The 13,146-nt window shown below is 41.4% G+C and overlaps 1 protein-coding gene across 17 annotated transcripts in view; it reads right to left on the bottom strand.

Moving 5' to 3' along the window:
- The window catches only part of kmt2d (lysine (K)-specific methyltransferase 2D), a 234,870-nt gene that overhangs the window by 21,371 nt on the left and 200,353 nt on the right, over positions 1-13,146 (bottom strand). For 13 of the 17 annotated variants that reach the window (XM_041180424.1, XM_041180425.1, XM_041180430.1 and 10 more), the window contains 5 exons: positions 10,803-10,884; positions 9,681-9,859; positions 3,593-3,735; positions 2,926-3,067; positions 1,178-1,311 (listed from right to left, as the gene is read on the bottom strand). In XM_041180424.1, coding sequence (XP_041036358.1) covers positions 1,178-1,311; positions 2,926-3,067; positions 3,593-3,735; positions 9,681-9,859; positions 10,803-10,884 — 680 coding nt within the window. The remainder of the gene's footprint in view (positions 1-1,177; positions 1,312-2,925; positions 3,068-3,592; positions 3,736-9,680; positions 9,860-10,802; positions 10,885-13,146) is intronic. The other 4 variants (XM_041180432.1, XM_041180434.1, XM_041180439.1 and 1 more) reach the window with 1 other exon arrangement.

Raw genomic sequence — 13,146 nt, 5'->3', positions numbered from 1 at the left:
CTCAAGTAAGGGGACCAAAACTGTGCATAGTGCTCCAGGTGCGGTCTCACCAATGCCTTGTACAGTTGCAACAACACTCCCCTATTTTTATACTCTATTCCTTTAGCAATAAATGCCAAAATTCCATTTGCCTTCCTTATTACCTGGCGTACCTGCGTACTAGCTTTCAGCGATTCATGCACAAGGACACCCAGATCCCTCTGCACTGAAGCGTTCTGAAGTTTCTCTCCATTTAAACAATAAGTCGCCTTTTTATTCTTCTGACCAAAATGGATAACCTCACACTTATCCGTGTTAAACTCCAACTGCCAAATTTTGGCCCATTCACCTAACCTGCCCATATCCACTTGTAAATTTCTTGTTTCTTCATTGCAACTTAATTTCCCACCTATTTTGGTGTCATCTGCAAATTTAGCTATAGTACCTTCTATCCCTGAATCCAAGTCATTAATATAGACTGTAAATAGTTGGGGCCAAGGACCAAACCCTGTGGCACCCCACTGGTTACAGCTTGCCATCCAGAAAAAGACACATTTATCCCGACTCTCTGCTTTCTGTTGGTTAGCCAATCCTCTATCCAAGCTAACATATTACCCCTAACTCCGTGTGATCTTATCTTGTGTATTAATCTTTTGTGCGGCACCTTATCAAAGGCCTTCTGGAAGTCCAGATATACTACACCTACAGGATCCCCATTATCCACCTTGCTTGTCACATCTTCAAAGGACTCTAGCAAATTAGTCAAACACGATTTACTCTTCATAAAACCGTGCTGACTCTGATGGGATTGCATTTTGACATTCCAAATGCCCCATTACTACTTCCTTAATAATGGATTCCAACAATTTCCCAATGACAGACGTTAAACTAACTGGTCTATAGTTTCTTACTTTCTGCCTCCCCCCCTTTTTGAATATTAGCATTTTTCCAATCCACTGGAACCTTTCCAGAATCCAGGGAATTTTGGAATATTATAGCCAATGCATCCACTATCTCCACTGCCACTTCCTTTAAGACCCTGGGAAAATGGGGAAATTCTTCATCAATTCCCCAAGGGAATGAAGCAAGCTCCAGGAGACCATAGATACCCATGGCGCATCATTAGACACTTAATTTCCCTTTCCCATAAGTACCCCAATAGCCACAGGAAGTTCTTTGATTCAAAGGATGCACATACCGGTGTGGCAGTTGCCAGCTCCTTTCCTGGTGCCTTAAGAGTAGAGCCTGGTAATGCAACATCATATTGTTTGAACCAATTATGTTTTTCCAGCACCAGTTTCTCCAGGTCCATTGGTTCTTCCTTGGAGCCCACTAAGAAACCCAGAAAGACGTTACAGCCATTAATAATAACCAACTAACATCCTGAACTGGTTTTTAAAAAAAGTGATAAAAATGTTGGCAATTTAATTGTAGGTATAGTCGTTCTTTTTTTAAATGTTAAGTTTGACCCCATAAATACTAATAAACAAACAGCAATTTAGCAAAAAGTCTCTGGGACATTGCACTATATATTAAAGCGACTTAACAGAGCTAACAGCCAATGTTCCTTCGAAGTTTTCTTTAGTGTGCACGCCTTAAAGATTGCTGCGTGGCCTGGCATGCATGCACCTTAAGGGGAATGTTGATTGTCCATGGACTATTTGTTGCACTGCACGTTTCGCAGCTTAGAGGGAAAGTTGCTGACAAGTCATGTGATCTTGCCCCATATTCCATTTAGATATAAGCTCTATTTTGAAAGTGCACTTCAGTTCCTTTGATAAGTAGGTAGGGGCACAAAGACCAGCCTGATGTAAAGTACTGTTACACATGCAACTGAAAGGAAAGTCCATATCTACATCAAGAGGAAGGGAACTCATATGTGAAATGTTGAACTTCAGTTCAAGATTAAAATTACAATCATACTTTTGGGCAAACACGTTCTTCCTCATTCATCTTATGTCCACATCGAAAAAAATATGCTGCAAAACAGAGATGTGCTCCTCCATAATAGTTTAGGGCACTTACTTTCTTGGGTCAGCAGATCAGACAATAATATTTTGTAAAAACATGCATTAGTTCATAGACTTGCCTGTGCAAATTATCAGTGAGAGCAATCTGCTGCACAATGGCCCTGCACAAGTAGAACAAACTTAACTTTCACTAGGACATAACTCCCTGACAGAGAACATGTTCCATAGGTGTTTGAATGAAGAGGAAATAAAAGTGATACAGGGACTGCGCAAGCACATGGGTTTCAGGTTACTGCTCATGTGGGGGATAAAGACTGGTCAAGCTGAATGGCCTGTTTCAGTGTTACAATTTCTGTATAATTCTTTGCATGATGTATGCCAAAATAGATATTTGCTTATCTTTTGGGATGGGGGAAATTTGAGGAGATTTTTTGCAGGACTTTACTTTGAGGGATTAATTAAGTGGGGTCAAACATGTTTGGGAGGATTTATATGCTGCCTATGGAAGGAGCAGATTTGGTGAATCAAAAGGCCATTTCCCATTATTTTAAAATCAATTAAAAACACAGCTTATTTGAAAATAAATTCTTATAGCGCTGAAAATGTCTTTGGGCCATTACTTTTCACTTATGGACAGATTAGATCTCACATTGTCCAAAGGCAATATTTCATTCTGAAGCAAAAGCAAAATACTAGCGATGCTCGAAATCCAAAATAAAAACAGAAAATGCTGACAAAAGGTCATCGACCTGAAACGTTAACTCTGTTTATCTCTCAACAGATGCTGCCTCACCCACTGAGTATTTCCAGCATTTTCAGTTTTTATCTTGTCCTGAAAGGCTGAGTGTCGCTTTCAAAACTTCTATTTGTTAGGCTGCAAGGAACACAATTCTGAAAAGGGCACATCAACCTATTGTAAACGGATTCCCAGTGACAGGTTAAATGGCTTTCTTCTGGAAAAGTACATTACACATACCTTGATCAGGAACTTCTAATGTGGTTTTTTTCCCATCGGGTAGAAAAGAACGTGGACTATCTGGAACAGACGTAACCTCATAAGAACCTGGGATCTTCATCTGAAGCAGCTGAGCGAAAGTTGTCATCATTCTGTTTATATCCTATAAAAAATACAGTAGAAATGTAGAAGTCATTGAAAACAAGCTTACAAAAAGTTTCTACTACTTGCCCATCTACTTTTATGTACCACTATTTTTTCAGTCCCAAAGCTGCATCTTTGAAATGTCAAATACGTGCAAAATTCTCATTACATTTGGTACCAGAACACACTATGAGAAATAGGGGAAAATGTATTTATTTTATGTCAAACAATTTCAAAAGAAGTAGAGTTAAGATGGAAGAGAAACAGAAAAGTGCTGGAAAAGCTCAGGAGGTCTGGCAGCATCTGTGGGGGGAGAAACAGAGTTAATGTTTTGAGTCAAATATGACTCTTCTTCATATTTGACTCAAAACGTTAACTGTTTCGTTCTTAACAGATACTGCCAGACCCGAGTGCTTCCAGTACTTTGTTTTGACTTTAGATTTCCAGCATCTGCAGCATTTTGCTTTAAGTTAAGATGGACACTGACTTCCATGAACCAAACTCAAAACAGACACGAGAAATTACTTTTAAATGATATATTTACCTTGGCAGCTGCTCCCGAGACGTCTAATGTGACAGCAACCTGGTTTCCTTTCCCACTCTTCCAAGGGCCAGAGTAAGATGCACCCTTCTCAGCATTTTCCACAAATGGCTCTGTATTTACAAATGGCTTTGTATCAGGAAATACTAAGGAGGGAGGAAGTATTAAAAAGGGCAAATTAGTAATTCAAATGAACTTGAGTGTACTTACCAATCAACAAACATCAAATAACATTGCATATACTTGTTTCTTTTTTTAATTATAAAAGATTACCTAATTTTCAGGGTTTTATTTAATTATTTGAACAAAGTATCCTCCACAAATTGCAGCAGTAAAACCAAATTTAAAGACATGTTGATGGTAATATAATGTTGTTCAGATGTGACCTATATGATGTCCTTTCCTACACAGTAGAGGTACTTTCCCTGGGCAGACAAAGTTCTTATCCCAGATGAGGAACAAAAATAAAGCACAATACCAATTATGGTATATTCCAAAGAGAGGGTCTACCTTGGTGACTCCTTACGTGAAGGAAGCCTGAACGCAAAGAAAAACACACAAGTAACCCAGGCAATCTTCATTATATCTTCACTACAGTAGAATTTAAATACCAACTAATTTGTGAGAATAGGAAGAGGCTCAGTCTTTCCGATGTCACCTTCAGCTGGTGTTTAGAATACAGCCCAGTTATTAATTCAGCTACGGTTATTCAACAACACTTCTGGCTGTAACTAGGGCTATAAGAACAGCAGTTCATGCAATAATTCCCAATTGAAGGGCATAGAGGGCAAATAATTTTAATACCAAATGTAGATCCCAAAGAAGTGAGCTGGCCGTTAAACAAGTAGGATTAGGTTTTCAAATACTTTGCATGTACAGGAATGATCACCAAGAAAAAGCTTTGAGAAGAAACAAAATGCTGCAGAAATTGATTTTGCACCAGGGTCCTCCCACTGTAGGCTGAAAATCAATGTAAAAACATTGACTTAGAAGCCACTGTGAAATATCCTAATAAAGTTCACAAGAATTACATCCAGAATCACAGGCTGAAATTAAGTAGATTGTATTTAGCATATAGCCATGCACCCTCCTGGACTACCTTGCTTCTAGTACCTGGTCTGTTCCTATGTCCTCAGTTTCCTACTCCTCTACCAGGAATTTATCCCTATGCTAGCTAGCATTGATCTGTTCCTATCCTGCTCATTGTTGCCTACTATTCTTTATTTTATCAATTTTCACTAGCTTCCCAATGGTACCATCTCCATTCATCCCTCTGCTGATACACTGGATCTGCTAGTGTCCATTGCCAATCACTGATACCACTCCTCAATTCCTTTGGATCCCTGTGGATCAACATCAGCAACTCTAATCTTTTAAGGCCCTTAACATTCATGATCTTCCTGAAGCTTCCTGCATGGCTAGATGTCCACCAACTATTCCACCTCGAGAGTTGTGATGATGGTGTGGCCAATTAGGAAGGCAAATGGCATGTTGGTCTTCACTGCAAGGGGATTAGAGTACAGGAATAACGATATTCATTGCAAGGGGATAGGAGTACAGGAATAAAGGTCTTCACTGAAAGGGGATTGGAATACAGGAATAACGATTTTCATCACAAGGGGATTGGAGTACAAGAATAAAGGTCTTCGCTGCAAGGGGATTGGAGTACAGGAATAATGATTTTCATTGCAAGGGGATTGGAGTACAGGAATAACGATTTTCACTGCAAGGGGATTGGAGTACAAGAATAAAGGTCTTCGCTGCAAGGGGATTGGAGTACAGGAATAACGATTTTCATCGCAAGGGGATTGGAGTACAGGAATAACGATTTTCATTGCAAGAGGATTGGAGTACAGGAATAACGATTTTCATTGCAAGGGGATTGGAGTACAGGAATAAAGAAGACTTGCTAGAATTGTACAGGGTTTTGGTGAGACCACATTTGGAGTACCATGTGCAGTTTTGGTCTCCACATTTAAAAGATATGCTTGCATTAGAGACGGTACAGCAAAGGTTCACTAAATTGGTCCCTGGGGAATGAGGGGGGTTGTCCTATGATGAGAGGCTGAGCAAATTAGGTCTATTTTCCCCAGAATTTATATGCAAACATACGAATTAGGAGCAGGAGTAGGCCACTTGGCCCCTCGAGCCTGCTCTGCCATTCAATAAGATCATGGCTGATCTGACTGTAATCTCAACTCCACATTCCCACCTACCCGCAATAACCTTTCGCCCCCTTATCAAGAATCTATCTACCTCTGCCTTGAAAATATTCAAAGACTCTGCTTCCACCACCTTTTGAGAAAGGGTGTTCCAAAGACTCATGACCCTTAGAGAAAGAAATTCTCATCATCTCCATCTTAAATGGGCAACCCCTCATTTTTAAACAGTAACCCCCAGTTCTAGATTCTCCCACAAGAGGAAGATCCACCCTGTCAAGACCTCTCAGGATTTTGTTTCAATCAAGTCACCTCTTGCTCTTCTAAGCTCCAGCAACAAGCCTAGCTTGCCAACCTTTCCTCATAAGACAATCCATCCACTACAAGTATTAGTCTAGTAAACCCTCTGAACTGCTTTCAACACATTTACACCCTTCTTAAATAAGGAGACCAACACTGTACACAGTACTCCAGATGTGGTCTCACCAATGCCCTGCACAGCTGAAGCATAACCTCCCTACTTTTGTATTCAATTCCCCTCGCAATAAACAATAACATTTTATCAGCTTTCCTAATTACTTGCTGTACCTGCATTCTAACCTTTTGTGATTCATGCACTAGAACACCCAGGTCCCTCTGCATCTCTGAGTTCTGCAATCTCTCACCATTTAGATAGTATACATTGCCTAAATGGACAATTTCGCATTTTCTCACATTGTACTCCGTTTGCCAGATCTTTGTCTACTCACTTAACCTATCGATATCCATTTGTTATCCAATCCTTATGTCCTCTTCACAACTTACTTTCCTATCTATCTTTGTGTCATCAGCAAATTTAGTAACCATGCCATTGGTCCCTTCATCCATATCATTTATATAAATTGCAAAAAGTTAAGGCCCCAGTGCTGATCCCTGTGGCACACTACTTGTTATATCCTGCCAACCAGAAAATGACCCATTTATGCCTTCTGTTTCCTGTTAGTTAGCCAATCTTCTATCCATGCCAATACATTACCCGCTACACCACAAGCTTTTATTTTCCACAATAACCTTTATGTGGCACCTTATCAAATGACTTCCATAAATCTAACTACAGTATATCCACTGGCTCCCCTTTATCCACAGCACCATACTGCTTCAAAGAATTCCAATAAATTGGTTAAACATGATTACCCTCTCACAAAACTATGTTGGACTCTACCTGATTACCTTGAATTCATCTAAGTGCCCTGCTATAACATCTTTAATAATAGCTTCTAATATTTTTCCCATGTTAAGCTAACTGGCCTGTATTTTCCTGTTTTCTGACTCCCTCCCTTTTTGAATAAAGGAGTTATATTCGCTATTTTCCAATCTAATAGAATCCAATCTAGGGAATTTTGAAAACCAATGCATCAACTATCTCACTAGCCACTTCTTTCAACACCCTCAGATTAAGCCTATCAGGACCTGGGGACTTGTCAGCTCGCAGCTCCAACAACTTGCTCAGTACCACAGCCCTGGTGATTGTAATTTTGAGTTCCTCCCTTTCTTCCATTTCCTGATTTACAGCTATTTCTGGGACATTACTTGTATCCTCTATAGTGAAGGCCTATGCAAAATACTTGTTCAATTCATCTGCCATCTCTTTATTTTCCATTATTAATTCCCCAGGCTCAGTTTCTATATGACCAATGTTCACTTTGTTAATTCTTTTCTTATTTAAATAACTATAGAAGCTATTACTATGTCTTTATATTTCTAGCTAGCTTTCTCTTGTACTCAAATTTTTCCCTCCTTATTAATCTTATAGTTATTCGTTGCTGTTTTTTTAGATCCGCTCTTCTCTCCCTCAAACTGAATGTAAAATTCAATTATATTATGATCACTGCTAGCTAGGGGCACCTTCGCGATGAGGTCATGAATTAATTCTATTGTGTCGCACAATACCAGGTCTAGTACAGCCTGCTTTCTAGTTGGCACCAGAACGTGCTGTTCTAAGAAACTATGAATTCCTCAACTAGGCTACCATGGCCCATCTAATTTTTCCAGTCTACATATAGATTAAAAACCCCCGTGATTATCGCTGTACTTTTCTGACAAGCTCCCATTATTTCTTCCTTTATACCCCACCCTACCATGTGGTTACTGCTAGGGGGTCTATACAGCACTCCCACAAGTGACTTCTTGCCTTTATCATTTCCCATTTCTACCCAAACTGCTTCTACATCCTGGTTTCCTGAACTTAGGTCATCCCTCTATATTGTGCTGATACCACCATTAATTAACAGAACCACCTCTCCACCTTTTTCTAGCTTCCTGTCCTTCCTAAATGTCATGTGCCCTTCAATATTCAGGTCCCAATCTATGTCATCCTATAGCCATGTCCCTGTAATGGCTAACGGGTCATGCTTATTTATTTCTATTTGCGCTATCAGTTCATCTGCTTTGTTTCGAATGCTACATGCATTCAGATACAGAGGCTTTAGTTTTGTCCTTTTGTTATTTTTGTAACTTCTAGCCTTATCTGCCAATTTACTCTTAGATTTGTATTCTCTGTCCCTTCCTGTCAAAGCCTATTTATCAATTCCCATTACCTTTCCCTCTTGCCTTTAGAAGAACAAGAGGTGATCTCATTGAAATGTACAAGATTCTGAAGGGGTTTGATAGAGTAGACATGGTTGGGGAATCTAAAACATGGATGCGCAGTCTCAGGGCAAGGGGCCGATCATTTAGGACTGATTGAGATGAGGAGAAATTATTTTACTCAAAGGGATGAGAATCTTTGGAATGGAATTCTTTGCCCCAGAGGGTTGTGGTTGTTCCATTGTTGAATACATTTAAGGTTGGGATAGAAAGATTTTTGATGTCTCAGGGAATCAAGGGATATGGGGAATGGGCAGGAAAGTGGAGTTGAAGCCCAAGATCAGTCATGATCGTATTGAATGACGGAGCAGGCCCAATGGGCCATATGGTTTACTCCCGTTCCTACTTCTTGCAACCATTATCACCAAATCACACCTTGGTCCCTTCTCCTTATTCCTTTGGCTCCTTCAACCCACACATCAGGAGCGAGATAGTACTGAAGTAAAACTGAGAAACTAGCAGTTTTCTGATGTACAGTCAACAAGTAGGAGATGAGCACTGCAGGCTAGAATAGATGTGTTGTCACCTCACAAATCTGTGCCCATCTTTCCCAACTCACTCACCACTCCATTGAATATGCATTCTTTACTACCTATCCAAGCTTCTCACTTTGCTATTCTCACTCTCTTCCTTCCTCAGCTATTCTTCATTCTTGGCTCTTCATCTCGACTCATTTTGCCCCTCTGTTCTCGGTGCACTTGCCTCCTTTAACCTCTCCCTCCATATAATGTCCTATCTATTTACATGGCCATCCCTTGATCTTGCTATCTCACCTGTTCTTTCTATTCTCATTATCCTTAAATGTGTTGTCAACTTGCAAATCCATGTCCCATCTTTCCCACAACTTCATATTTGACAGGTTTTCACGTTTGCCACAACACTGAAATGGCCTGGGTCAAAATCATAAGTAACACCCTCAGAACACGGTACTCTATCCCTCATCCCTTGTAACTTGTCTGCAGCCTCTGATACAGGCAACCACACCACCCACGCACCACCAATGCTTCTGCTTCATTATCCAGTCAAGTGGACTGTCCTTCTTGGTTCCACTCTTACCCATTGACCCTTCCACTGCCTCTATATCATCAGCCTTGCTTTGCTTGTCCAAATATCCAGTCCTGGATGACATGCAATTTTCTTCAATTCAACACTGGGGAGACCAAAACCAGAGTATGAGACCCCCTCCCCTCTTTGCCTCCCTTCGACCATAATCCACCCCTTTTGCCAACCAATGGCTCAGGCTGAGCCAGGCTGCTTTAAAAGAATGAGCATTGCTCGAATGACAATTATTAATTTCTCACACTAACCTGGGATGCAAGCTCCTGGAATTATGGGGATCACAGGAGAAAGGGCACGGTCCATTGACTCTTCCTTAATTTCAGTCAGCAAGGGAAACCTGGAAGTTTCCTGCCCGAACACACTTTCTGGTGAGGATGCTGGCACAATGCTGTCTGGGGTGTGTCTGTCCTCTTCCATCTCTGCTCTACTGTTGAGGAAGAAATTACAACTCAACTTCTTTTAAGAGGATTTAAAAATACTGCAACATTCTGGGCTGCAAGCAGAAACATACACTACGGTTTTTCATTAGACCTTGCCTCGGAACTTATTCTTCAATCACACTCCATCTTTTTAAAACTTCTTCCATGGGATGTGGACATCGCTGGCAAGGCCAGCATTTGTTGCCCGTCCCTAATTGCCCTTGAACTGAGTGGCTTGCTAGGCCATTGGAGAGGGCAGTTAAGAGACACATGTAGGCCAGACCAGGTGAGGATGGCAGGTTTCCTTCTCTAAAGGGCACAGTGAACCAGTTGGGTTTTTATATCAATGATAGTTGTCGTGGTCACCATTATTGAGACTAGCTTTATGTTCCAGATTTTATTAATTGAAGTTAAATTCCACCAGCCACCATGGTGTTACTATCCAGTGATATTACCACTACGTCACCATCTTCACATTCTTAAAGAACAATGTGCTTTTGTTGTTTCACAGTTAAGTTTCAAGTTTAAAAAGCCAACATCTTTTATTAATTCAGATTTTTAAAAAAATATACAAGCTCCAAAGGCTGTTTCCATTTTTAAACATGTAATCTCTGCTCAGGTAAAATAATGGGGACTGAAAGCATAGGAAAGCAGCACTTCCTGACATAACTGTCCCCTTACTGTTGCTTTCTATGTTTTAGTAAAATTTTATTTACCAAGTAAAAATTAATTTGGGGGCCTATTAGAGGGAAGAAAGTGAAATATTTTTCACAAAGTGCCAGAATCACACTGCTAATTAGTTATGTCTTCTATCTTTGTGTTTAAATAGCAGAGTGATTTTAGTGTACCAGGCAGTAAAGCTTTACATTCATGAAGCAGAAGGCTTAAAGGGCAAAGAGTTTTCAAGAAAGTGAGTAGGAGGAGGAATGAGTGGTAGTTGTTAATAAAAACCTTAGCTCCTCATTTTGATTGTGTGGTGGTGTGGGCAAGGAAGCCAACATGTCCATATTCTTCAATTCTGTTGTTAGCAGATCTGTGATGAAGTACAACAAAGACAGCATTACACCACAATGTGCTATATAGAAACCAAGTGAAAAAATTATAAGGCATTCAATTGTTTTCCAAACTAAATCAATGATCGATCCATATACCATTCCAGTTACATGTTAGAAATTAAATCTAACATGACAATATGGTGGATGCCACCGAAGTTCAACTGTGATCAAGCACAATCGTGTTCCAAGAAATAAAAACAGAAAATGCTGGAAAAGCTCAGCAGATCTGTGGAGAGAGAAACAGAGTTAATGTTTCACGTCTGTATGGCTCTTCTTCAGAGCTAAAAAGTAGAAATATGATGGATTTTATATTGTTTCAGAGGGGATGGAGCAGTTGGAACGAGACAGGAGGTCAGGGAGAGGTGACAGCTACAGAGAGATTGACAAAGATGTCATGGACACAAGACAAAGGGAGTGTTGATGGTAGTGGTAAAGAGTAAAGAAAGTGCTAAAAGTGGCATAAAGGTAAGATAGCAGAAGGTGTTAATAGCAGAACAAGGGTCGGCACTCGTGAAAGCAAAACAAAAACAAGTGAAAGATGGCCCTGTGGGGAGAGGGGGTTTGGGGAAAAGGATTAAAAATGAACAAATTAAATATAAAAAAAATTAAAATTGGATTAAAAAAGGAGTCAAGAGGGAGGAGACAGTACATGGTCTTAAGTTTTTGAACTTAATGTTAAGTGCGGAAGGAAGTAAAGTGCATGGTTGGAAGGTGAGGTGCTGTTCCTCCAGTTTGCATTGAGCTTCACTGGAACATTGCAGCAGGCAAAGGACAGACATGTGGGCATGAGAGCAGGGTGGTGTGTTGAAATGGCAAGCGACAGAAAGGTCTGGGTCATGTTTGTGGACTGAAGGTGTTTCACAAAGCAGTCACCCAGTCTGCGTTTAGTTTCTCCAGTGTAGAGGAGGCTGCACTGGGAGCGACGAATGCAGTAAAATTGAAGAAGGTGCAAGTGAAGCAGGCTGTGCAGGGTTTCCAGGAGTGTCACTGACCCCATCTCCTCTGGAGAACTTCCTTCCACAGTTTCCAACTGCAGTCTCCCAATCCTGCACAGCCTGCTTCTACCTCCTTCCCAAAATCTACAAACAGGGCTGCCCCGGTAGACCCATCGTGTCAGTGTGTTCTTGCCCCACGGAACTAATTTCTTCCCATCTTGACTCCATTCTCTCTCCCCTTGTCCAGTCTCTTCCCACCTACATTCGTGATTCCTCTGATGCCCTACGTCATATCAACAATTTCCAGTTTCCTGGCCCTAACCGCCTCCTCTTCACCATGGACATCCAATCACTCAGCACCTTTGTCGCCCACCAGAATGGTCTGAAGGCTCTCTGCTACTTCTTTGAACAGAGGCCGAAACAATCCCCAACCACCAACACTCTCCTCTGCCTGGTTAAACTCGTTCTCTCACTGAACAATTTCACCTTAACTTGTCTCACTTCCTCCAAATAAAAGCTGTGGCTATGGGTACCTGCATGGGCTGCAGTTATGCCTGCCTTTTTGTGGGGTATGTGTAACATGCCTTGTTCCAGTCCTACTCAGGCCCCCTTCCCACATCTCTTTTTTGGGTACATCGATGACTGTATCAGTGCTGCTTCATGCTCTCACCTGAATCTGGAAAATTTTATCAATTTTGCTTCCAATTTCCACTCCTCTTTCTCCTTCACATGGTCCATCTCTGACACTTCCCTTCCCTTCCTTGACCTTTCTGGTGATAGATTGTCCACCAATATTCATTACAAGCCCACCGATTCCCACAGCTACCTTGACTACAGCTCCTCACAGCGCCTCCTGTAAAGGGCTCCATCCCATTCTCTCAGTACCTCCACCTCCTTCGCATCTGTTCCAATGATGCCACCTTCCAAAATGGCACTTCTGACATGTCTTCCTTTTTCCTTAACCGAGGTCCCCCCCCACTACACTGTGGTTGACAGGGCCCACAACTGTGTCTGACCCACCTCCCACACCTCTGCCCTCTTCCCTTCCCCTCCCTCCCAGAACCATGAGAGGGTCTCCCTTGTCCTCACTTTTCACTCCACTAGCCTCCGCATTCAAGGGATCATCTTCTGCCATTTCTGCCAACTCCAGATGATGCCACCACCAAACACATCTTCCCCTCACCCACCCCACCCACCGTCAGCATTCCGTAGGGACCGTTCCCTCCGTGATACCCTGGTCCACTCCTCCATCATCTCCAACTCCTCATCCCCTTCCTACGGCACCTTTCCATGCAATTGCAGAAG

The sequence above is a fragment of the Carcharodon carcharias genome, chromosome X, assembly GCF_017639515.1.
Source record: "Carcharodon carcharias isolate sCarCar2 chromosome X, sCarCar2.pri, whole genome shotgun sequence".
Taxonomy (NCBI): Eukaryota; Metazoa; Chordata; class Chondrichthyes; order Lamniformes; family Lamnidae; genus Carcharodon; species Carcharodon carcharias.
Note: the sequence above shows the minus strand (reverse complement) of the source record. Positions and strands in the feature narration are given on the sequence as shown.